Source organism: Ochotona curzoniae, unplaced genomic scaffold, assembly GCF_017591425.1.
Source record: "Ochotona curzoniae isolate NIBS_2020 unplaced genomic scaffold, NIBS_Ocur_1.0 contig_2294, whole genome shotgun sequence".
Taxonomy (NCBI): Eukaryota; Metazoa; Chordata; class Mammalia; order Lagomorpha; family Ochotonidae; genus Ochotona; species Ochotona curzoniae.
The window spans coordinates 298,146-323,720 of record NW_024465405.1 but is presented as its reverse complement, the minus strand read 5'-3'; the positions used below and the strand labels follow the sequence as shown (position 1 = coordinate 323,720).

The 25,575-nt window shown below is 54.0% G+C and overlaps 1 protein-coding gene across 1 annotated transcript; it reads left to right on the top strand.

Annotated features, from left to right (window-relative positions):
* The first annotated feature begins 6,965 nt into the window (after positions 1-6,965).
* GPR55 (G protein-coupled receptor 55) lies at positions 6,966-22,550 on the top strand. Its single transcript, XM_040972452.1, has 2 exons — positions 6,966-7,040; positions 20,398-22,550. The coding sequence occupies exon 2, from the start codon at positions 20,406-20,408 to the stop codon at positions 21,381-21,383; it is 978 nt and encodes a 325-aa protein (XP_040828386.1). The 5' UTR covers positions 6,966-7,040; positions 20,398-20,405; the 3' UTR covers positions 21,384-22,550.
* The last annotated feature ends 3,025 nt before the right edge of the window (positions 22,551-25,575 follow it).

Here is a 25,575-nt window from a genome sequence, read left to right as displayed (position 1 = left end):
GGACACCCCAAGTGGTGACTTCACTACTGAGCCAACCACCTGCCCTGCAAGATTTCCGACGCTCCTGGCAGTCATTTCATTCCCTGTAGTTACATTCCTTACGCAACCCGCCTACTTGCTTGTAGCACCTGTCTCCCTGTGATGCTTTCCCGGTTGCTTTTATTGGGTTTGAGGCCCTTTGCTAACCGTGCCCTTGGTACCTCTCTAATGCCAGTTGCAAGCACCTTTGCGAACACTTCTCCACCTGCACCTGCAGTGGTGGGTGGGGCCCAGGCTTTCACGGTGATCTGTGGCTGCCATGAGGATGTCAATACCCCAGAGCAGGAAACGGACTCTCAGATCCATCCCGGTCCCCTGCGCTGGCCTCTCATCTTTAGGCTCTCCTGAAGCACCTGCCACCTTCTCCCCTTCAGTGCCTTGGGAAGGAGTGTCTGGGGGTACAGGGTGGCCAGCTGTGAGGGATCTGTGGGTGGCTGCCAAGGTGGGCCACCCTTTGGCATGTGTGTGGCCACATGCATTTCTGAGGGCGGGGTTATATGGGCACTGATTGGCTGTCAAGCTGCTTGCCATCAGTGGGGTTGACTTGTATTGTGAACCTGTGCCATTGGGTGTGCGTGAGCCTTCAGGATTATGTGTGTGTGCATGTGTCTGTGTGAACTTGGGTGTGTGAGTGGGAGTGCCTCTGAGTGTGCATGCGTGTGTGCACTGTATGTGTGTCTGAATTTTTAGGAGAGGGTATGTCCCTGGATAAGTATGTGTATGTGTCTGTGTGTGTGTGCTGGCATCTTGCAGGTGTGTCTGAGTCTTACTGTGAGCAGGTGAGAGTTTGAGAAAAGTCCTCAACACACAACTCCGCTAGTCTGGATTCTGGGACTGACTTGGCAGATGCTCCTCTGCGGGCAGTGCGAGACCCCATGCAAGGCTCCTGGGGCTGGTTGTTCAGGACAGACTTGGGGTAGACCTTTGGTACAGCAGTTAAGATGCTGCTTGGACACCCGCATCCTGCTCTGCTTCTAATCCAGCATCTTGCTAAAGTGCCTGGGAGGCAACAGGTGAAGGCTCAAGTGTCTGGATCCATGTGGCACACATGGGAGGCCTGGTTGATTGGAGTTCCTGATCCCTGGACATTTGGGAAACGAACTAGAGAATGGTCTATGTGTCTCTCCTTCCCGATGGAGAAGGTAATGAATGGCCAAGGAGATCCTGTGGTCTCTCACTCCCTGACCCCTCCCCTCCTCTAGACAGGGGCTTTGATGACCTGGAGTTAGTCCTGGACCACATACCCACACGCTAATTTCCTGTGCCTATCTGCATCTTTGTAACTTGAGATTCTTCCATAATGTGGCCCAGATCTTCTCCTGCACTGGCCACAAGCTCAACTCCAAGTCACACATGGCCCTTTATCTGGCCACAGCCACAGTAGGGTGGTGCTAGAGCCAGGCCTGTCCCCCCAGCCCACAGGGCTGAGAAGATCATGCCCCAGGTGTTTCCTCTGAAAGCTGAATGCACAGGGGCCTGTGTGTGCCCGTGTCCCCCAACATGGGAAGATGGAATCTGTGAGCCCCTACAACTAAGGATCCCCCTAGCCTCACTGAGCAGCCTTTCTCAAGGTGAGGTGACCTGGGATCCCAGGGTGTTGTGGAGCAGGTCCAGGAAAGGTAAGGGGCTCAGTGACCACAGCTGGGTTCCTCCTGGGTTCTGGCCTTCCCGCATGTCTGCCTCTCCCTGGGACCAAGGGCTGGGGGTGGGTATTCAGCAAGGGCTTGTGTGACCTGCAGCTGTGGGCATCCTTGGTCTGCAAACAAAGTTCCTGGTGAGGGAACTGCTGGGAACCCAGGAGAGTGCATCCTGGGCTGTGTGGGAGGTCTGCTGGGTTAGACATCTCTGCGCACTCCCCTCAAGAGGGAGCAGTAACTTTGGCATTGTCAGTGCAGGGGGAGGCATGGCCAGGGCAGTGAGAGTCCAGGACAGGCTCTCATGTGCCCAGCAGGGTGGCTGGGGCATTGGTCTGTTAGCTCCAGGGCCGGAAGGCAGTGGCAGGTGCTAGGCAGCAAAGTGGGGCTGGTGGAGGTGCTACAGACACAGCCGGAACTCTCAGGAATGTTAGAGGCTGAGCCCCTGTTGGGAGGGTCTGGAAATACTGCTTCCTGAAGCCCCAGCCCCAAGCCCTGCCATGGGGCTTCCCATGCCATTAACTCTGGGCCCTGCAGGGAGTGCTCAGTCTTTCTCCCAGACAGCACAGGCACTGGGACAGAGGGTGGGGCCTGCTGGGGGAGGGTGGGATCTGCCCAGGAGAGGGCAGGGCTGGCCCAGGAGAGGGCGGGGCCTGCAAGGAAAGAGGACCTGAGCTCTGAGCTCAGACAGGGCTTCCCTGGGCAGCTCTGGGGACCCTGTTGGGGCGGGGGACAACAGGAGGTTGTGCTCATCTCTTTGAATATGAACAGTTTGAATATGAACAGATCCGGGGGGCTGAGGGCTCACTGCGGGAAGGGGGACTTCCTGGACTCCCCAAGACCCTCAGGCAACCCTACCTGCTGTCCTCTGGGCAAGCGGATGGCAGAGGCTCCACACCTCCTCTCAGCTGCCCTATCTGCCCAAAGGCTGGAGGCCAGAGAAGCAGCAGGAGCTAGAGCAAGGGCAAAGATGAAGCAGAGAGAGTGGAGGGAATCAGACTGAAGTGGCAGGGAGGGAGGGACCATCGGGACTGGGGAGGAGGCTGGCTTTGTGGTTGCTCAGAGCAGAGAAAGGGGCGGGGCGGGGATGGGCAGAGGCACTGGGGCAGTAGGGGAAACAGCAGATCTGCTGCCTCTTCCTCGTTGTCCCACCTACCAAAGAGAGTGAGACCCTGGGGCTCTGAGCCTTGAGTGTCTTCCGCCCCTGTTGCTTTAGGATTTGTCCCCGTGACCTCACAAGAGGAGAGAGACAGAAGTCCTGCCTGTAGCACCCCTGTGCCCACTGTAGAGATGTGAAAACTGTGGCCCTGGTGGACTTTGTCAGAGGCAGTGCTTGGGCTAAAAAGGGTACACTTTGTCATAGGAGACCCCGAGATGAAGGGTTAAGAATGGGATGGGAGGCAGAATTGTGGGGCCATGGTGAGAGGCAGGTCCAGGGCCACAGGTCAGCTACGGATTCTGGTTTTCTCAGAAAATTGCACCCATTTCATCCTGGTGGGAATTTACTCCCTCCAGCACCAATGAGAGAAGGAACGAAGTTTCTCTTGATGTCTCTTAGCATGACTTTGCCCTAGGGACAGTGACAAGTGATGGAGCAGCTGGGAGGGGCCGTGGGACCACCCACAGCAGTGATGGAGCAGCTGGGAGGGGCCATGGGACCACCCACAGCAGTGATGGAGCAGCTGGGAGGGGCCGTGGGACCACCCACAGCAGTGATGGAGCAGCTGGGAGGGGCCGTGGGACCACCCACAGCAGTGATGGAGCAGCTGAGGGGGCAGAGGTAGAATTCCTCTCCTGTGGCTGGCTGCCTTGGGTCGAGGCCTGCCCGTGCCCTCTGCAGGCCAGCCAGGGGCACCAAGGGTTACCAGGGGACCTTGGCTTGCCCAGGGCAGAGATAAAGCTGAGGAATGAAGCCGGGGGTGGGGGGCGGGAGATGCTACAGGCAGGGACTCTGAGCAGAAGCTGCTTGCAGCACAGGGAGCCTGGCCTTCACGTCTGGTCCCCAAGGTGTTCTCTGGCATCTGCAGGGAGCTGGAGCAGGGCCCTTGGGAATGCGGAGCCTCGCTGTGGGAATCAGAGTCCGGGTGGGGCTGATTTAGCTCCAGGAGCTGGTGCACACCCCTGTCCTCCTCCCCCCAGCCTACCATAAGGCCACCAGCGTGCATGTCCCCCTTTACCCTGTTGGAGTGGCTCCCACTGGCTCAGCAGCCGGGGGTGAGGACCCACCAAGCTCAGGGGACCCAGCAGTGGAAGGTGGGGAGTTTGCAGCCCTAGGAGGAGGAGCATTTCAGGGGCAGAGACAGTGGAGCTGGGGGCTAAGACACAGGAGACCAGAGGGGGAAGCCAGGGTGGGGGTGCAGGGTGTGGGGCAGTCTCACTCAGCAACCCTGAGGCAGGAGAGGCGGTCTGTGGTTCTACTCCTTCCTCTTCCTCCTCCTCCTTCTGCCTTCCTCTTTTTTTTAAAAAAAAATTTTTTTAAAGATTTACTTTTTATTTGAAAGACAGATTTGCAGAGAAACAGAAAAATCTTTCATTCACTGGTTCACCCCCAAATTTTACAGGTAAGCCAACACAAAGCCAGGAGCTTCCTCCAGGTCTCCCTCGGGGTCCAGGATCCCAGGGACTTGGACCATCCTCCACTGCTTTCCCAGTCTATAAACAGGGAGCTGGATGGGAAGTGGAGCAGCCAGGATACAAGCTAGCACCCATATGGGATGCCGGCACTGCAAGGCGGAGGACTAACCTGTTGGACCACTGCACTTATCCCGGCTTCCTCTTCAATAGAGGAAGTGTTTCCAGATCTTGGCAAGCCGGGGTCATTCCCCTTCCCTACTGTAGCTCTGTGCCTGGCTGCTGCCCAGTTTCCCAGGGACTGTGGAGAGGGAGCCCCCGTATACCCAGGAGCCAGGGAGCAATCAGGACAAAGGGAATGGCAGGATGCAGGGGCAGGATGCAGGGGCAGGCTTTCTCCGTTCCCCTTGGCAACCCCATGTGTCAAGGCCTCTTCTTGTTTTAGGGCTTTTGCCCCCTTTGGCAAGAAAGCTCCCATCGTGCATGCAAGGCAGGCATAAAGCCAGTGTGTGTGTGTAGGAGGGTCCTAAAGACACCCTTGGAGACCAGACACAGGCTGGGCACCCACCAGGGCCTCTTGGCTTCTCACACCTGTGTCAAGCCCATTGACCACCTCCACCTGCTCTGTAACACCTGGTCAGCAAGCACTTGTGTGGCTCCAATAGACACAAGAGAAAAATGGGCTCAGAGGAGTCAGGTCTTGGGGTGGCCATGCAAGGGCCACTGAGCTTTTAAAAAAATCAGGCTGGTACAGACTGTTCTTGGGGCCCTGACACTTTCATTCTGTCCCAAGTTCTTCATGTGACCCCCAACTTGACTATACCCCAAGGGGGCCTGTTCCCCAGAGTGGTTCTTGGAGGATGTCAGCCCTTTCTCTTATGGGGCAGTCTTGGGCACACCATTGCTGTTACAGGCACTTGCTTCTGGGGTCCCCGAATGGCCCCTGCTTGCAGCTTCCAGCCCAGCTCTTGGCTGCTTCGTTGCACCCGAAGACCACAGCTGGCCCCCTCTCCAAGACTCAGAGTCCCTGCCTGTAGCATCTCCCGCCCCCCACCCCGGCTTCATTCCTCAGCTTTATCCCTGCCCTGGGCAAGCCAAGGTCCCCTGGTAACCCTTGGTGCCCCTGGCTGGCCTGCAGAGGGCACGGGCAGGCCTCGACCCAAGGCAGCCAGCCACAGGAGAGGAATTGGTGGGAGCCTGGGGCTGGCGGAGCAGCTCTAAGGGAGGCGTGGGTGGAGGGGTTGAGGGAGCCGCCCGGTTTACCGAGGCGTGGGCGGTAGGAACCAGGGTCACTGCTCGCTTTGGGCTTCTGTCTGCAGGGCAGCTAACCCTCCCTGACTCTTGGGGCTTCTGATCTGCTCTTGGCAGGTGAAAGGGTAGCCAGTTCTGGGAAGTTTGGGGCAAGCTTCTGAGAAGGGGCAATTCCCTAGACCCAGAGCCTGCTGCTTACCCCCCACTGCTCTGAGCTTGGAGTTCAGGCGTGTCTCATCTGTCCAGCACGTCTATGGTGCGAGGCTGAAGCTCGGAACACTCAGTCTTTTAGGCAGTACCAAGTCCACCTCCCCTCCAGGCCAAGGGCCCCATGCTAGTCTGGATGCTGGAACCAGGCCCTGGCAGGGACTCTGTACTGAGGCCAGAGGAGGCAGCGACCAGGAGCCTCTGCCTTCTTTGAAGAAGGTCACTAGTAATATTCCTCTTGGACCATGTGTGTTCACGTGAAAACCGCATGAATGCAAACAGGAATCACATATTCACATGGAAACCATATCCATTTGCATGTGGGAACCATGGTAACCATATACAGCCACATGGAAACATGTATCCACATAAGAACCATGTATACATATGGGAATCATGTGTATATGTCAGAACCATAAGCATGGGAAACAGTGACCAGGCAGCTTCCCTACGGCCACAAATTGTTCCCCACCAGTCACCCAGAGTCACCTCAAGGAGTTTCTATTTCCATAGGCACCTGAAAGCCACAGCACACGTGCTTCATGAAAATAACCCGGGCCTCGTCCTGTGCTCCAGTCTCCAGCTGCTCCCGGGGCTGGGGAGGCCACCCACCAGCTGGTGTCCATGCCAATTCTCCCAGCTGAAGGCCATGCAAGGAGGGTGAGGCTCGGTAGGGCCAGCCCCAGGGATGCTGAGAGACCCCAGGAAGATCACATGGGGCTAGGGGGTCCGCAAGGCCCAGGGCTGCCTCAGATTGCTGAAGGGGGACCCAGGGCGGTGCATGGGCCCAGCCCCACTGTCTGTCCCCACCAACATGCATGTGGGCACGGGGACTCCATGGCACGGAAAGGGGTAGGAGTCGGGTACTGCCCTCCTGGTGTGAGCAGCAGCAGTGCCCACTCCTGAGCCCCAGGAGTTCGGAGGCCCTGACGGTTTCTTAGCATGCTGCGTGGCCTTCAGAGCGGCAGGCCAGCATCAGAAGCTTCCAGAGGCTTCCAGAAGCTTCTAGGCCTGATGACCCAGAAACTCTTTAGAGTTTTGTGTCTGCAAGCTGGCTGAGCGAGCAGCCCCCTTCCGGGAAATTTGCTCCCCCTGCCACTTGGTGGGGAGGGCCCCCCATCAAGCCAGCTCTAGACCCGAGGCGGAAGAGCTCCCTCCGCCCGCCTGCCTGCCGCTGCGACCGCTTAAGAGCACCTGGTCGAACCGCGTCACTTTACCAGCAAGGAAGTTGAGCTCCGGAGAGGGGAAGTGCAGCTCCCTGGAGCCAGCAGCTGGCCTGTGTGGGAGGAGACGTGACAGCTCCCCGCGGCGCGCTCAGCTGCACAGCACCACCGGCAGGTAACAGCCTCTGGGCCGAGTGGGGAAACTGAGGCACGGAGCCCCCTGCCTGACCCCGATCTCCTAGGGTATGCTTTTCCTGAGGTGCGTGAGAACAGCTCTTGCTGACCTGGGTCCCGCCCACACTTGTTGGGACTTCTCCGTGGACAGGGGCGGGGCGGGGGGGGGCAGTCTTGACAGCAGTAGTGGCAGCAGGCAGACCTGACACCAGACACTGGTGACATTTCTCTCCAAACCCCCAACTTCCTCCTGTTTTGAGTCAGGGTTGCAGCATAATGTCTAGGGGTGGGGGATCCTTCCCCGCTATAGTGAGCAGGGTCCCTGTGCCCCTACCCTCTACCAAGCTACCAGCCAACACGTCAGCCAGGACGCTCTCTTGGAAATCGGCCCAGTGGTCCTGAGCAAGGTGGCAGTGGGTGACAGCCAGGGGTGGACATGGGAGCCACCTACCGGCTGTGACGTTTTCCTTGCCTCAGTTTACCCTCTGGGTCTCTTCCTGTCCGGGCTCTTGATGACAGAGTTGCTGTCCCCTTGTAAGCATAGAAATCTCTGATGGCATGTCACTTCCTAACCAGGTGGTCCTCCGGCCACCCCAGGCTAGTGTCTTTCAGTAAGGCTGAGAAGGATGAGCCAGAATCTTCTAGGTTGTTCTGAGAGGGAGAAGGTTCCTGAGACAGGAGTGGGGTGCCCACTGGCGGCTTCTCTCTCTGCCTCTGCTCCGTGTCCTGGCCCCTGGGGGAAGAGGGTAGATTCTGTAGAGTAACAGATAGTGTCATTCACTCCTTCATTTATTCATCCCCCTTCATCCAGCAAAACCTTGCCAGGGACCGGTGGCCTGGGAGGCTCGGTGGAACAGCATCAAGAAGGTCTTGTCCTTGTCTTGGGGTCGCTCTGGACCACAGGGACCCTTCTCTGGTCGGACACAGATGGCTCAGGATGGCCTGCACTCTGCCCCTTGGGCAGATTAGAGAAAGAGGGTGGATTTAGCAGGAGAGGAGAACTTAGGGGTAAGGAGAGTGGATTGGGTGGGGCAAGGCCCCTTGAGGAGTGAGGAGGGGGCTGCATTATGCAGGTGATCTTGCTGGTGGGGGCTGGGGTGGGAGGCCATGAAGGAGATACTCAGACCTGCATTCTAGCTAAATCCCTCCCTGTGTGCTTGACTGTGGGGGAGACTCAAGTCTCTGTGCCTCATTGTTCTTACCTGTGAAATGGGCACATTGATGACACCTCCCCTCCATGGAGCATGCAGCCCATCATGACTAGAATTGCAGGGCTGTTGTCTCCACTCTCCAAGCTCTACGGCCACCCCACCAAGTTCTGGCAAATTCCTGGCATCCTCTGAGGGATCTGTCCCTGCTGGGTCTCGCTGCTTCTCACTGATGCTTGAAGGCCATGTGGTGTTGGGTGTACACGTCGCTCACCTGGGCCCTGGGGCTGGGGTGTCAGGCAGGGGCCCTGGATGGACTGTCCTGCTCCCTCAGTGCCTGATCTTATCACCCACGGGGAGGCTCAGGCACCCGTGCTCCGGGCAGAGGAGGGCTGGCTTAGCCCGCAAACCTCTGCAATGCCATGCTCTTCCGGTAGGCTGCGTTGGCTGGGAAATCCAGGCCACGACGGAAGGAAGGCTGGTTTAGTGCTGAGCCACACGCAGCTCTGCTCGGGGTGCAGGTGCCCAGGAGAACAGAAGCCCAACCCTGTGCATTAGAGAGAGCTGCAGGAGGGAGAGCAGAGGCCCAGGGTTCCCAGGTCAGGCCCTTCACACGCACGCAAGACTTCCCTCTTGGTTAATCACAAGAGCACAGTAATACACTGAAAGCAGCTTTCATTTCAGAGTCCAGAGCATGCAAACAAAACCCCCTCCGGGAAGACAGTGTGTTACCTCTGCAGCATCCCAGATAAGACGTCTCCTGCTTTGGCTTGCGTGGCTCTGACACAGCTCCCCAACGAGGCTGCTTTCTTTGCTTTTTGACATTCTGGTCCAAGGATAGATGTACCTCTGCTTTAATGGCCTTGTGATGTCACCCATGGAATAGGCCTGGGCATGGGCGGGTGCCAGGAGTTGTCCTTCTGTGGCCACCTCTCCCAGGGGAGGGGATCACAGTCTAGCAGGGGTCCCCCTGTTTCTGTCCCAGGTTTTCTAAGCTTTTCTGACCTGTCCCCTGCCGTGTTACCCCAGCCTTCCATTGATGAGAGCCACGGCTGAGGTCAATCTGTATGCTGTATGCTAACATTTGTCCTAACCCAGCTACTGCTAACTGTGTTGCTAGGAGGCCATGCGCGGGACTGCACAGAAATGTCAATGACAGGCGTCCGGGGACTAGGAGGCTACGGGCCGCACAGCAGGCCTGAGCCCCGGCTGTGTTCTCTGTGGTCAGTGGCGCAGCCCTGGCTTCTGAACACCTGTGTGGGCTCGGATGACCAGCTGTCCGGGCCAGACCAGCTCTGGCCTCTGTGGATCTATCTTCTCCATGAGTCTCCCCATTTGGGGTGCTGCCTGCCCGGAACCTTCATTCCTCTGTCATCTTCTAGGATATTTTAGAAGGCCGGGGTTTCTAAGTGAACAATCATGCTTCCAATCTCCGCCCATCTCTTCTTACGTTTCTGGAAGGTTCCTATTACGATGTTCTTTGCCTTTCACATTGGCACATAAATTGAGTGCTTCAGGTTTTTGTTCTTGATTGCTACTTTTGCCATTGCAGCTCTTCTATATTACTCTGTCAATTTTTTTTTTTTACTTAGAAAGTTCATGTTCTAGCCTCTTCTTCAATATCTTTGGGCATAGTTAATCCTGACATCTTAATTCCGTTTATGCCTTTTCATTTTCTGTGTTTCTGATGGGCAAGAGGAAGGGGGTTTTTGCTTGCTTTAATGCACGCTCCTCTAGATGGGGAAGATCGATATTTAATTGCTTAGAATATTTGTGTAAACCTCCGCAACCTTGGTCCTCTCTTTGCTATCTTGAGACATCACGATTTTTCACTTTCAGTTTCTATTGTAAATTGTCTTTTTTATGCCTTTTTAAAATAGGAAAATTTAACCAAATATCCAACTTGAAAATATTTTAAGTTTTGTTTTTTTTTTTAAGATGTATTTTTGCTGGAAAGGCAGATTTACAGAGAGAAGGAGATACAGGGAGAAAGATCTTTCATCTGTTGGTTCACTCCTCATGCAGCCGCAATGTCCAGAGCTGAGCTGATCCTAAGCCAAGAGCCAGGAGCCTCTTCCAGGTCTCCCACATGGGTGCAGGGTCTCAAGGCTTTGGGTTGTCCTATACTGCTTTCCCAGGCCACAGGCAGGGAGCTGGATGGGAAGTGGAGCTGCTGGGACATGAACCAGCACCTATATGGGATTCCAGCACATGCAAGGCAAGGATTTAGCTGCTGCACCATTATGCTGGGCCCATATTTTAAGTTTCAACTTCTACATTTGCAGCAAACTTGGGGGTGATTGGAGCGGAGCCCTCTGCTATTAGCTTTGTCACCTTCCTCACCGTCCTTCGTCAGTGCGGCATGTTGAGTCTCTCTCATGTTGTTCTTTAAGCCTTGTGGTCTGCACAGTTCTCATGTAATGGCTGACCTGGGTACAGGTGAAACTTTTTGGTTTTCAATTTTTTCTGCTTCTTTTTTTAAATGCTGGGTCGGGGCTTCTTCCTGCACTCTCATTTGCTGGGGGATGTGCTGTCTCCCCCAGGCACCACCCAGGACTGCCAGCCATGCTGTTTTTGCATAAATGGGATTTCCATGAATTTTTGGAAGATGCGCCAGTTTCATGTATATATATTTCTGCACAAAAATAAACTCATCTCTCAATTCCATTTCCATTCGTTTTTGGAGTCTCTCTGGATAAGAGAACATCAAAAGCTATGTTTACCATTCTCCTCCCCGCCCCACAGCATTTATTTAAGAAACTGAAGTTGCTTATATAATAATGGTAAGTAATTAGAAAAATACCCCCAAAACAAACAAGGAGACAGATTCTGAAAGCTAGAATGCAACAACTCTTTGACATAAAGAGATTTTTTTCTAGGTTTTTTTCCCTTATGCGTGGGATTTTCTTTTTAATCATAGCTGAAATCATTCTGAATGCATAAGTCTATAGTTTGTGGGTTTTGCACAGCCTCGTCAGCATAAACATGACAGAGAAACATTTTCCATTGGGTTGATTCACCGTAGGGAAATTAAACACTTACTGCTGTTTGTACTTTTTGCTTTGAGGGGAAAAAAACTGCCAAAGTGAACATATTTCTGGACATAGGTTTTCCTTCTTTTGCGTAGCTTACTTTGGTTCTTAGAATCACCCAGTTGTGATGTCAGTTGGATGCTAATCTAGATCTTCAGTGACCATTTCCCCCAAGTCTTGCCAGCTGCTTGTTCAATTTCGTAACCAAAACTTTTATCTCTCGTCAAACCTTCTGGCAACAGCCTGCATCTTTCGCTCACATATCAGTTGTGAAGTCTGGAAAGTCCGTGCTTTTCTGTACTCGCCAGGAAAGCAATGCCATCATTTTTCTGACATTCTGGCTACAGGTTATTTGAAGGTAAAAACTTTTTGTAAAGGTCTATCGACTTAATTGAAAGTCAGAGTGATCAAGATGGAAAGCCATCTCCCACCCACTGGTTCATCCCCCCAAACTCCCACAGCAGCCAGAGCTGGCCACACCAAAGCCTGGACCCAGGAGCTCCACCCAGCACCCCTACACGGCAGCAGGGACTCAAGCACTTTGGGCCATCTCCCGTTGCTCCTGAGAAGCATTGGCAGAAAGCTACATCAGAAGCAGCTTGGTCTCAAGCACCCCAATGTGGCTTGCAGGGGTCCCCAGTGGTGGCTTACACGGACAGCCACACTTAACAGTTTTTTTTTTTTTTTTAACCAGAACATTTTCTATTTTTTGTACAGTAAAGCCTGTTTATTTTCTGCTTCTTTTGCTTTTCAGTCATTTTAAGTTGATCAAGAACTTTTCTATCCACCGACTTCTGTCGGTTCTATGTTAAATGTTCGTCTACCTTTCCTAGCGTTTGATGCTTTAAAATTTAATTCCATTTTTGAATTTAGAACTTCTTTTACAACAGTATGAGATGATCTGAACTGGGTTTTGCCTTGAAACATTTACTGCTAGATTCAACATGTTTTGCCCAAGTCTTCCTTCGGGCTTGCTGCTACTTGGGGGTGCCCCCTTATTTTTCTTATTTCTCTCCATGCTTTAGTGCATTGTCCAGGATTTCCAGGCATGTAGCAGCTGTCTGATTTCAGTGAGACCCTGCAGGGCTAGCTCACCATTGAAGACCGAGTTACCGCTGGTGGGAATAGCTTCCCTCACATGGTGTCACACTCCTTTCTGTCCCTCCACGTGGAGAACTTTGCCTGTAAACTGACGGCCTTTCAGTTTTCCTTGAATGGTGTGTGTGTTGCACAAGGATCCTAGATTTCCTAGAACTGAATCTGCCTTGTGGTACCAAGGTCAGTCTGATTTGTTCATGAGGCATAATGATAATGTACTGAATCTACCTGCCAATATTTTTATATATAATGCCTAGTATTATATATATATTTATATATACATATACAATCATAAGTGCATTTAAGTAATGGCTTCTCTCTTGTGCTATGTTTGCCAGCTTTGGGGAATCTGGGCAAGTTTAACATAGAAATTAATGATGCAGAATGTGGTGAAATGCTTTATAGAGGGAGGCACAGGCTATTTTAAGAATAATTCTTGGTGATGGTATGGCAGTGTAGCAAGCTAATCTTCCACCTGCTGATGTGAGCATCCCATATGGACGTCAGTTTGTGTCCCAGCTGTTCCACTTCCCATCTAGCTCCCTGCTTATGGCCTGGGAGAGCAGAAGACAAATCCTTGGGACCCTGCACCCACATGGGAGACCTGAAAGAAGCTTCTGGCTCCTGGCTTTGAACTGGCCCAGCTCTGACTGTTGGGTACGTTAAGGGGGGAAACCAGCAGTTGGATCTCCCTTTCTGTCTCTCCTTCTGTGTGTAGTGCTGACTTTCCAAGTAAAATAATTCAATCTTTTAACAATTCTTGACAACCTCCTCGGTGTCTTTGACAGTGCTGCGTCTGATCAGCACCGTTGCCATCTCCTTGTGTCAGTCACGCAGTTGGCGTGAAGTTCCGTCTCTGCAGTGAGTGCCCCGAGGTTGGGGGATGGATGCACACACGGCCCTCAGGCGGTGGCTCACTGCCTCTGGTCTCTTCTGCCTCTGCATCCACAAGATCACTACAGAAACGCTCCTCCACTTAGTGCTGTGCTCTGGGGAACCACCTAGCAAGTGGATTGATTTTGGTATTTCTTCTTCTTTCATTTGTGTCCGTTTTTATCTTTATAGGATTTTTTTTTCTGAATTCCCTAAGATTTTCTTTGTCTTTTTTTTTTCCTCAAAATACTCAAGTTGAGTACTTAGTTCATTCATTTGGCTTCTCCTTTTCTCTCCAAGAACCCAAACCAGTGGGGGCAGAATGTATCTCAGAATAGCTTTGAGTGCATCTTGTGAAAAAAAAATTTTAACAGCCAATCCAAAAAGTTTTTAATTACATTTCACAGATCTTATTTTGTAGTTTTCACCTTGGGATCAGAGGATCTACCTGCTTCCTCCCGTGACTATTCCACTTGCTAGGTGTGAGTAAGTGAACAGCCTGTTCATGATGAGCATTGCCACTCTGCTCTTGTTCACGGCTGTGCCACCATCGTGGGACGTCGGCTCTGAACATTCTCGTGTCCTTGAAGTGTGCGAGAACAGCGGGACTGATTTTATTTCTCAGATGAACTGAGATTAGGAAGGAACATTGTCATGTTTAGCGCTGTGATTGCCCTGTGGAGCTTCTACCCCTTGTGTCCTTTGCTGTGGACTCGGATGGTTTGTTTGTTTCCTTTTCTCTTCCTTAGTGACTTTGAAGACAGGCATCCTCTTTTGAATAACAGTCGGCGGTGACCTGAAGGTTTGCAGAAAAGCCTACACGTGTGTGCTATTATCAAAGCAAACGAGCAGCGTGGTACCTCGGCTTGCCCTTCAGAGTTCCAGCCACGAAGCTGTTGGCTTCATCACCTGCGCTGCGACTGTTCCTCAGCCTGCTCAGCACCGGGGGTGTTCTTCCTTGCTTGTTCACTTGTGCTAGGATTACAGTAACCTCTGTAGAATTGGCTGATACGGATGCCTGCCGTATTTTCTCAAATGGTTGTCTTATTTCTTTTATCTGTGTGTGTAAGGGCACAGAGGATCTCTTGTTGTTTTTCCCCTTATAGTTTGGGCTTTTTTTTGTTGTTAATATTTACCTATGTTTATTGGAAAGGCAGACTTATAGAGAGGAGAGACAGAGAAAGATCTTCCATCCATTGGTTCATTCCCAGATAGCCACAATGGCCAGAGCAGAGCCCATTGCAGCCAGGAGCCAGGAGGCTTTTCTGGGTCTCCCATGCAGTGCAGGGTTCCAAGGCTTTGGGCCATCCTGCACTTCTTTCCCAGGCCACAGGCAGGGAGCTGGATGGAAAGTGGAGCAGCTGGGACACGAACCGGCGCCCATATGAGATGCTGACATTTATAGGTGGAGGATTAGCCAACAGTGGTCGTGCTACACCCTCTTTACTTTTTCATCTTTTTATTTGAAAATCAGAGTTAGTATTAGAGAAGGAGACACACACACAGAGATCTTCCACCTGCTAGCTCACTCCCTAAATGACTGCAACATCAGGAGCTGATCCAAGCTGAAACCAAGAGCCAGGAATTTCTTCTGGGTCACCTATGTGCGTCTGGGGGCTCAAGCCTTTATGATGTCCTCGTATGCTTTCCCAGGCCAACAGCAGGGAGCTGGATTTGTAGCAGAGCACCCGGGACTCATATTGACACTTGTATTAGAATGCCAGTGCCACAGGCAGAAGCTTAGCCTACTAAGTGGCGGCACTGGTCCCTGGTCACTCATAGATCCCTGCTTCCATGATGGCTTTGCCACCTGCAGGCTTCATGGCAGTTATCTTGGGGGAGGCAGGTCTAGAGGCACCTTCCTTGCTCCACCCCAGAGAGCCGCTCTGCCCTCTTTTTTTTTTTTTAAGATTTATTTTTATTATTTTTTTATTGGAAAGGCGGATATACAGAGAGGAGAGACAGAGAGGAAGATCTTCCGTCCGATGATTCACTCCCCAAGTGAGCGCAACGGTCGATACTATGCCGATCCGAAGCCAGGAGCCTCTTCCGGGTCTCCCACGCGGGTGCAGGTCCCAAAGCTTTGGGCCGTCCTCGACTGCTTTCCCAGGCCACAGGCAGGGAGCTGGAAGGGAAGCGGGGCTGCCGGGATAGAACCGGCGCCTATATGGGATCCCGGGCGTACTAGGCGAGGACCTTAACCACTTGCGCCACCGCGCCGGGCCCGCTCTGCCCTCTTTATTCAGTGACAGTGGGTCCATTTCCCTCCCTCGAGCCTCTTCCATTGCCAGTGATCTGTTCAGAGAGGGTTCTGAGGGACCTGGTTTGCTGGCGGTGTCTGGGAGGTAAGGACCTGTAGTGATGTAGCAGAGCCCTTGAATGTGTCTCTCCTCCATCCTTGTGGTGAATCCTGGTCCTCATCCACGCCACTCACAAGCCCATTTGGCCGACCCTTCCTCCGTTCAGTTCTGCTTCTTTCCTGGCGGAACCTTGGGTTGGACCCTCCAGGAGGCAAAGGCACCTGCTACCGGGAAGTAGCAAGATATGGTCAATGTCAGCAGGGGGCGCCCCTGGGACTGGTCCTGAGGAGGTCTCCCCTGGGAAAGTGAGCAAGGCAGAGCCGCACTCGCCTGGGGCTGCTTCCAGCTGGTGACTGGCCGAGGGACACGCCTCTGTGTCATGGCCTCCCGCAGCAGCCAGCCTTGCTCCGGCCGCCGGTGGCCAAGGCCCCCTCAGAGCTGCTGGGGACCTGCTGGGGACCTGTTCCTTTCCCTTTAGGTTTCCCAGACGTCTTCCCTGTACCCCACAACTCTCCGAGGTCGTGGCCACCACCCAGCCATCAGAGCTGCAGCTGCCTTGAGTCACTGGGGACGTAGGTGGCTGTTGCAGTGTCTGGACTGGTTTTAGCAGCAGCTCTTCAAGATAAAGAGATAAAACTCACTGGGGCCTGTGGTGTTTATGCCTTTCACTCTTATTCCAGTAAAGTGTCTGATTATCATATTTTTAATCATATTTTTAAAGACTCTTAAGAAGGTGATTTCTTGAATGCCTAGAGAACATTCAGCAGATTGGCATTAGATTTCCTGCTCACTCATTAGCTAGGAGTCTGGGCCTTTGTTTTTGTTTGTTTAGATTTGTTTTGATTTGAAAGGCAAAATTACAGAGACAAGACAAAACTGCTTCCAGCTGCTGGTTCACTCCCCAAACGGCCACACCAACCGGAGCTGAGCCGATCAGGAACCAGGAACTTCTGGGTCTCTCACATCGGTGCAGGGGGCCTACTTCTGCTGTGTTCCCAGGCCATAAGCAGGATGCTGGCTGGGAAGTGGAGCAGCTGGGATTTGAACCAGTGCCCATATGAGCAGAGGATGAGTCTACTATGCCGCCACATTGGCCCCAGGAATATTTTTTTTCAAGCCAAGTCTTTCCTCCTTTTTCTTCCTTCCTTCTGTCCTTTTCTCTCTTTTCTTCCTTCCTCCCACCCTTCCTCCTTTCCTTTGCTAAGCCATTGAGGGCTTTCTCTGGCTGTCAGAGTCTGTTGATGAGCCTAGTATGTGGCCTTGTGCATGGTTCTGTCCTGCTGACAGCCAGGCCTTGCTGGGCCCATGCAGGCCCGGCCACACTCGCAGCCGCTCCCACACACTAGCACCGTCAGCTAGGCGCTTCTCAGCCCACTTGGATTCCTCTGCTCTCCATTCATTGTTTACAAACTTCAGCCCCAGTTCATGTTGGAATTTGGGGTTCTGGTTGATCTTAGGCCATCCCAGATTTTTTCCTGCTCATTTTCATGTGTCTTTGAACCACTGACTTTGGAGTCGGCCATGGAGTTGGTATAAGCACGACATAGCAAAATCATGCCCTGCATATATTTTTTTCAATGCTATGGGGATCACTTAGATTTTATGGTGTATTTTTATTTATTCTAAGGACTTGGAGAGAGAAATGAAGAGAGAGGCAGAAAGAATGCTCATCTGTTGGTTTGTACCACCTCCCCCAAGTGCCCACCAGGGTTGAGACTGAAAAGCCGGGGACTCAGAAGTCAACCCACTTCTCCTATGTGGATGGCAGGGACCCCACTCCCTGAACCATCACCGGCTGCCCCCCAGAGTGTACGTGAGTGGGGAGAGGAGCTGGGGTGTGATGCCAGCATTCCGGAATGGGATGCGGGCATGCCCAGCAGCAGCCACCTGCTCTGTCGAGTGCCCACCTCTTGTTGGGTCTCTTGAGCATCAGCCTGTGTTTGTTTGGTGCTTGGTTCCTGTAGCCTTGTGTCTCTGTGGTCACGCTCTGTGGAGTTGAGACACTTCTCCTTCAGGCCTGGCGTGACCTCTGACCCATTTTCCTCATCACCATTGGACTTTTCCTTGTTGGTTCCAAGTTATATGAGCTTCTTGGCAACAGAGGCATGTTGGCTGTGTTGGCATGGTGAGTCAGAAACAGCTGCCGCCAGCTGGTACTTTTTAAGTCTCTTAGAGCAGGGCCAGCTACCGCTCAGACCAGGACTGGCCTCACCAGGGCATCAGCCCCCGTGAGCAGAAGGGGAGTGAGAAGGCCGTGTATCTATGAAGCTCTGTAGAGCCAGGTAGTTTCTTTTTATCTAGGGCTTGAAGAGGCATCGAGAAAAGCATTCCCTATAAGGCCCTTGGAAAAGAGTATTTATTTATTTACTTTCATTTACTTGAAAGTCAGAGCAAGAGAGAGAATCCCCCACCCACACACTCGCTCTCAAAGCTAGAAGCCGGGAGCTCCCTCTGGGTCTTATGTGGGCAGCAGAGGCTTAAGCCCTCAAGCCTTTATCACGCCTTTCATGTCCTCCCCGGTGTGAGCAGAAAGCTGGATCCCAAGTGGATCAATGGCAAGCTGAACCAAGGCTCTAATATGGGGTATAGATTTCTCTAGAGAACTCCACTATGGCGTGACGCCTGCTTCCTCCCAGCGTCCTCTGCCTTAGGATTTCAAAAATACCCAAGTCCTGGGGTGGACGTTGTGTCTCAGCCAGTTAGGTCACAGGACTCCCTTATCCCAAATCCAGATGCCAGTCGGAGCTAGTGCATGGTGGCCGAAGTACTTGGATTTCCACGGAGTCCATGGGGAACACTCGGCTGGAGTCCCTGGCTCCTGGCTTCAGCCTATTAGAAAAAAAGTTACCCAAATCCTTTCTTCCCACGGGCGCCAGGGAAACAGCGATGGTGTGAGACAGCTGTAGGATGGAAATTCTCTCAGTCATGGCTGTGGAGCAGGAAAATGAGTTGCGGGGAAGTTTATTGTGACCTTGGGACATTTTTGTCAAGAGGTCCCCGAGCAGGCAGGGCACGGTTCCGTCCACACACTGGGATCAACGATGCCGTTAGAAAGAAAATGCTGACTCATCTCTGCCGCGGACCATTTCTAAGAAGCATTGTTAAAAAGCAGGAGACACTGCGAGAAGGCTTACGTACGTGTGCCCATGCATAGGTGTATGCTTGGCAAATTTCTAGGAAAAGAAACCACAGGGAATTGTTAACTGTGGTTGCCATAGGCCCTGGGGTGTAACAGAAGCTGGCTTTCCAGTGTGTACTGTTTGACTAGTTCACTGAGGGCATGGAACAGGTTTGCAATTCAACCAACGAACCAACCAGCAAACAAACCTGGTATGACAACATAGACGAAAAAAGATGGTGGCATTGGTCGCCACTGAAGGATTTGCTGATCAGGTGGTCGGTGCCTGCCTTCTGCCTTAGCCCTAAAGGTTCCCCGGGGGTGCATCAGGAGTGGCTCCCTGGTGGGGAGCGGAGAGAGTGGTGGAGGAGGAGGGAGGGCAGTGGGCGGGCAGGCAAGTAGGGGCTGCTAATTTGGATCGTCTTTCCTCCCAGGAGGACTGCCTCACGCTCCTTCCCTGGGCAGCCGCACCTGCAGCTATGATCCTCTTGTTCCTGAGTGCAGCCCTGGCTTCCTCGCTTTCTTGGGGGACCTCAAGCCCTCACTTGGTTCTCTTGGGTACCAGCACCTTCCTGACTTTCCTACCAGTAGATGGAGTCCTAGGACCCGTCCTGGAAACCCTTGTGGGAGTGTGATGGCTTTCCATGCCTGCGGATGGGTCAGAGGTTGTTCTTGAACTAATGAACGATTCAGTCCAGGAGAGGATGCTGTGACCGGCGCGGTGACCCCTGCTGCCAGTGACTGGGTCAGCCCTGTCCTGACGCGGCCCAGGAGGCGAGGGAGGGAGGATGGGGGACTGCAGGAGTGAGAATCAGAGCACTGATTCTGGGACCCAGGACACAGCCTCTGGACCTGCTCAAGCTGCACGTGTTCACGCTTCTGTTATGAGAAATGTTCTGTTTAAACCAGTTTGGGTCAGGGTTTGTGTTGTCATGACATTCAACAGAACAAATTCTGATTGCAAAAAAAAAAAAAAGCAGCATGTTTATGCATAATTGATCAACTTGTAAAAGTGTATGTGTGTGTGTAAGGAGGACGAGTCTGGAGTCCCATCCATGTGGGTCTCTGACCACCATCTTTTTACTTTATCATGGTCGTGAAGCATACCCATGCAACTGCTGGTTCCTGCTTCCGTACTCCCAAGTTGCATGAGATGTCCAATGCCCTAAGACAGGCTTTGCCTTCGGTGCTTTGGCCCAACTGCAGGCTGATGGCGCGTTCTGAGCACATCTGAGGTGGGCAAGGCTAAGCTCTGGGCGGAGCAGACACACCTGTCTTACACAGCTTTATCTGGGTGTGACCCCTCCATAAATGCAGAAAACCTGTACACAAGGTCATGGGGGGTTCCAGCTGGGTGCCAGGCTTAGAGGTCATTTCCCTTTGTTAAACTTTTCAAAATATTGTTAAACTTTTTAATTTGAAAGGCAGAGTTACAGAGAGAATCTTCTGTTTGCTAGTTCACAACCCAGATGGCCAAAATTGCCAGAGCTGAACCAGTCTGAAATTAGGAGCTAGGAGCTTCTTCCAGGTCTCCCATGGCTGCAGGGACCCAAGCACTTAGGCCAGCTTCTGTTGCTTTCTGAGGCACATTAGCAGGGAGCTGTATCAGAAGTGTAGCAGCCAGGACTTGAACTGGTGCCCATATGGGATCCAGCACTGTCAGTGGAGACTTAACATACTATAGCTTTGCGCAGTCCAGGGGAAGTACTCATTATCCTTGACTAAGTCCATCAGCTCGGGGTGGGGAATGAGGAGGCGGCCTCCCTCTAACCTGTCACTGCTGTTGCAGGCGAGAACATGAGCCCACTGAACACTAGCAGCACAGTGAACGCTAGCAGGAGCTGCTCGTTCCGGGACGTGGATGAGCTGATGCGCACACTGCAGCTGGCTGTGCACATTCCCACCTTCCTCCTGGGCCTGCTGCTCAACCTGCTGGCCATCCGTGGCTTCAGCGGCTTCCTGAAGAAGAGGTGGCCGGAGTACGCAGCCACCTCCATCTACATGATCAACCTGGCTGTCTTTGACCTGCTGCTGGTGCTCTCGCTGCCCTTCAAGTTGGTCCTGCCGCAGGTGCGGTCCCCGACGCCGGCCTTGTGCACACTGGTGGAATGCCTGTACTTTGTCAGCATGTATGGGAGCATCTTCACCATCTGCTTCATCAGCCTGGACAGGTTCCTGGCCATCCGGTACCCACTGCTGGTCAGCCACCTCCGGTCACCCTGCAAGATCTTCAGCGTCTGCTGTGTCATCTGGGTCCTGGTGTGGACAGGGAGCATCCCTGTTCACAGCTTCCATGGGCAGGGAGAGAAGTACACCTGCTTCCACAACATGTCGGACAGCACGTGGAGCGCCAAGGTCTTCCTCCCCCTGGAGGTGTTCGGCTTCCTGCTGCCCTTGGCCATCATCGGCTTCTGCTCTCTGCAGAGCATCCGTGTTCTGCTGAACCGCCGTGCCTGCACGCAGGACTGGAAGCAGCAGAGGGCCTGCATCTGGAGCATCGGCGCCAGCCTGGCCGTCTTCATCGTCTCCTTCCTGCCCGTGCACCTGGGCTTCTTCCTGCAGTTCCTGGTGCGCAATGGCTTCATCGGGCACTGTGGAGCCAAGCAGAGCATCAGCTTGTTCCTGCAGCTGTCGCTCTGCTTCTCCAACATCAACTGCTGCCTCGACGTCTTCTGCTACTACTTCGTCATCAAGGAGTTTCGCACCAACATCATGGCCCACCGGCCATCCAGGGTGCAGCTGGTCCTGCAGGACACTGTGACCTCCAGGGGCTGAAGGCAGGGAGCCCCACACAGAGCAAGGAGACCCCGGCCCTGAGCTCCCGTGTCAGCTGCGATGGGGCGGGTGAGGGCCGCCCATCCGTGGCTGTGCTTCCATGTTGATGCCCACGCACCCACCCAGCGCCAGCTTCCTTTGTTACTCCCAGAGTCCTCTCAGTGGCATGAACTGTTTGGGGCTTCTCAGATGAACCGGAAGAATTCCTGATGCCGATGGCCAAGACTAGGGAGGGAAGAGTATGATCACCCCAGCGAGGCCGTTGCCCAACTCTCCCCATTTGTCTATTGGGGAAGATTCCAGAACGAAAGAAGTGTTACAGGAAAGACTCAATGGAGTCACTCCAAGTGGCACAGACGGGATGGTAGGACCAGGTCATGCCCCTTTCTGTCTGGGGATCCCAGCATGGGATCAGACTTTGGTGTGTTGTCTGGCACAGCTCTGTCAGCTAACAGCCAGCCCAGAAGAGGAGAGCAGGTGGGTGTGGCCAGGGCAGGGCAGGTATTGGCAGGTGGTCCCAAGTTTTTCCCCAGGGCCAAAGTTTACTATGCCTCTGGGAGGATGGAGGAAAACGGAGGGCCCTGGTCCGTGCCCCAGGGCCCTAGGAAGCAGTAGACACTTGGTGGCAGCCGGGGGTAGAGAACTCTTAGGCACTGTCGACACCCAAGAGCCAGGTAGGGCAGGAAGGATACACCTGGACAGGTGTGAGACCGGCTAGGGGCTGACCACGGCCATGCATTGAGGTGTCTACTGTATGGACACTGCTCGTCTCTCAGGGCAAGGCGAGGCCCTGGCAGAGCTGGGAGACCCTGTGGGTGCATGTCCTTGAAGACACCGAGAAAGGACTGGTACAGCCACTGGAGAGGGAGGCATGGCTGGGCAGCTGGGGCTGGGGACCATCATGTCCTCGGTCCTCCGAACCAGGCCTTGAGGCAGCAGGGGCTCGGGCCTGCGAATAAGTAAGCCTGAGCTGAGGCCTCTGGAGCTGCTGCGCCAGCCTGGGCCTTCATGGGGGACAGTGCAGCTGTGGGTGCTGAGAGATGCAGCGGCACAGGCTGCTGTGGGATGAGGAGTGAGCAGAACTGGGGCAGAAAGTCAGCCTGGGAGAAGGACAGCCCCTTGGGGAGGGTGGGGGAGATAAGAGCTGGGACCCAGGAGTGGGAGAAGATAGGGGAGGAGGAGGTTGAGGGAGGAGATGGAGGGAGGGGGAGGAGGTTGTGTAACAGTCCCAGAAGGGAGTGGGGATGGGGTGGGGGTGGGGCTGCAGCTCCGAGGCCATCCCAAGCCCACCTGCCTCCTGTGGCTCTGTCTTTGCTGCCACAGGGAGCTGGCCTGGTGGCACTGGTGGGGTGGCCTGCATGTACCTGGGCTCCCAGGAGACGCTCAGGGCCACCACCTTGCTTAGAGGAAAAGGCCTCAGACCTTTCCTCCTCCCCAGGGATGTCCAAACCGAGAAACTGGTCTGCAGTAGCCGGGCCTTGCTCAGGCCCAGGTGGGGTCCAGCGGCTGCAGCCAGCATCACAGGAGTCCTAGTATCCATGGGCAGAGGTACAGGGGGCAGCCTAGGGCAATTCGCCAGCCAGGGGCAACTAGCGAGTTGAGGGAAGCCAGAACTTGGTGGCGGCCAAGGTCAGAGCGGCTAGAGGCTACCACTGGCCATGAATGTGCCCCTACAGTTAATCTGGACAAGCCAGGGACTTCCTGATCTAAGTACATCTGTAAAAGCAGCATAGTTAACTAGAAGAGCCTCCGATTTGCCAAATAAACAGCTTCACACAATCCCATGTCTTGTGTTCATTGACACTGGCTGGTTCCAGGGAAGAGCTGGTTCCCAATAGCCCAGCCAGATGACAACTGGTTCTGTCCCTTCAGTGGTCAGGTAGGCACCAAGCATGAGGCCTCAGGGAACTGCCTTCAGGCCCGTGTTGGCAACAAATGGGCAGGAGCCAGACCCTGCGGGCCCAGTGGCACCGCCCCCCAACTCCCCAGGCTGCTCGGCAACCTATAGCTCCCACTGGTCTTCAGGCCCCACACGTCCTCCATCTTGCTCCTGCCCTTTTGTCCTACCACCTGCAGCAGCAGCAGCACCACAGCCACAATGCCTGGACCCCTGTCTCCACCAAGGCCCAGTGCAAGAGGCCTGCTGATCAAAGGACTGTATCCGGAAGTCCTCCCAGCTGCCTGCAAGGTCCTTCCAGCTCTCCCACGCAGCTCAGACTGTTTCACCTGTTCCCACGTTAGTCCTACAGAGTTCATGGCCACTGGGACCTGCTAGGGGCTGGCCTGGGCTGCCCCTGGCTCCTAGTCACAACCCCAAGCACAGACCAGGTGTGGCCAGGGAGCTCGGGGCTGGCTGGGGAGGGCATGGCCTTGCCCTGGACACTTCTTACTGAAACAGGAGACCACCTGGAGGCCACATCTCCCCTGGGAAGATGTGGCCATCTGGGAAGATGCCAGACCTCAAGGGCATTTGCCCACTCTGTTCTGAGTCATCTTTTTAGGGACATTACATGAAAGTTATGCAGCAGCTGTTGGGATGCCAAGGGCAGGGGCTGTAACCCAGTACACAAATCAGACTCACCCAAGAAGACTCTGGACAGGGTGGGCGTTTTGTAACAGGCAACACCTGCCTCCCACAGCCAAATGCCGGTTGAAGTCCCAGCTGCGCTATTCTGCTGATACATACAGAGAATAGATACATTCTGTGAATCTCTTTTTAGAAGATTGATCGGAAAGGCAGATATACAGAGAGGAGAGACAGAGAGGAAGATCCGTCAGATGGTTAACTCTCCAAGCGGCTGCAATGGCTATAGCTGATCCAGCCCAAAGCCAGGAGCCTCCTCTGAGTCTGCCCTGTGGGTGCAGGGTCCCAAAGTCTTGGGCCATCCTGGACTGCATTCCCAAGCCTCAGGCAGGGAGCTGGGTGGGAAGTGGGGCCGCTGGGATTAGAACCGGCGCCCATATGGGATTGTGACGCGTTCAAGGTGAGGACCTTAACTGCTATGCTATCACGCCAGGCCCTATTCTCTGTATATATCTCATGCTACATGCTCAGCTCTGCTGAGGACAGCAGCCTGCCAGGGCCAAGGAGGAGTACTGGGGGCATCATTGAGAGGACAGGGGCTCAGAGACCCCTGAGGCCCTCCACAGATCGCTCACCACTGTGGCTTCTTCCTGTTTGCTTCCCACAGGCCACCTCTCACGCATGCCCAGGACACACAGCCATGCATGGTTGTTTGGGGAACGTGTGGACTTTGAAGCGAATCAAGGTGGACTCCGGTAGCTGGAAGTGGAGGACAGATGTCCCTCTCCACCCCTGCCAACTCCCAAGTCTTGGGCCGACTGCCCCTCCCAGGCTGGGAGCTGCTGCCAGAAGGGTTTTTGTTATAAGCTACGACAGAAGTGGGGGGTCCCCTGCACTTGGAAATCTTGCCCCAAGGAGGCAGGCCCAGACTGCCATGGGCTCTGCGTGGTGGAGGGTCAGGGTGGGAAGAGCTCACGTGGAGGTCTCTGGCAGTGTCTTGTTCTGGGGGAAACGGGGATGTTGCCTGCAGTCTAGCCCCGGAAATGCTGCTCCTTTGGGGCTCCTGAGGAAGCCACGAGGGTGCCCTGTGCTGGAGCGGCACTGCCAGGGTCCGCAGTGTGTGCGTGTGGTTCCAGCGGTGCCTTACGAGAGAGAACGAGCAGGCACCACTGAGAATGTCAGAACGGTGCACAGGGACCAGGCCAGCCTCAGCTGAGCCCAAGTGGCCAACTCTTGGTCACTGCATCGCAGCCGGTCGACTGTGTGCACCTGTGGTCACTCGTTCATTGCTGTGACAAAGCACGTGAGGCAGGCTACTTTGTAAAGAAAAGGGGTCTATGCCGACTTATAGGGGATTTGAGGTGGTTTTCTTCTTGCTGGCAGGGTTCCATGGCCCGCGGCAGGTGCATAAGTGTCCACCAACTCTCATTCTCTCTGAAGTTCAGCCTTCCCAGCCCTGCTCGCCCCCAGCCTCCAAATGCCAGTGTCCATTTGCTGCCCACCTGTTAGGACACTGTGATGGGGATTAAACTTCAGCAGCACCCCTTGAGGGAGGCAGTAGCCTGGCTCGGGGTAAACCCACAGGCCTGGATGGTTGGGAGGCCGAGCCCAAGCCCGGGAGTGGACGACGGGCTCTCCTGGTAGACATGGGGAACATCGTGAAAGGGC

Coding starts and splice junctions, on each gene's coding strand:
- GPR55 (XM_040972452.1), top strand. CDS start 20,406: ATGAGCCCACTGAACACTAGCAGCACAGTGAACGCTAGCAGGAGCTGC.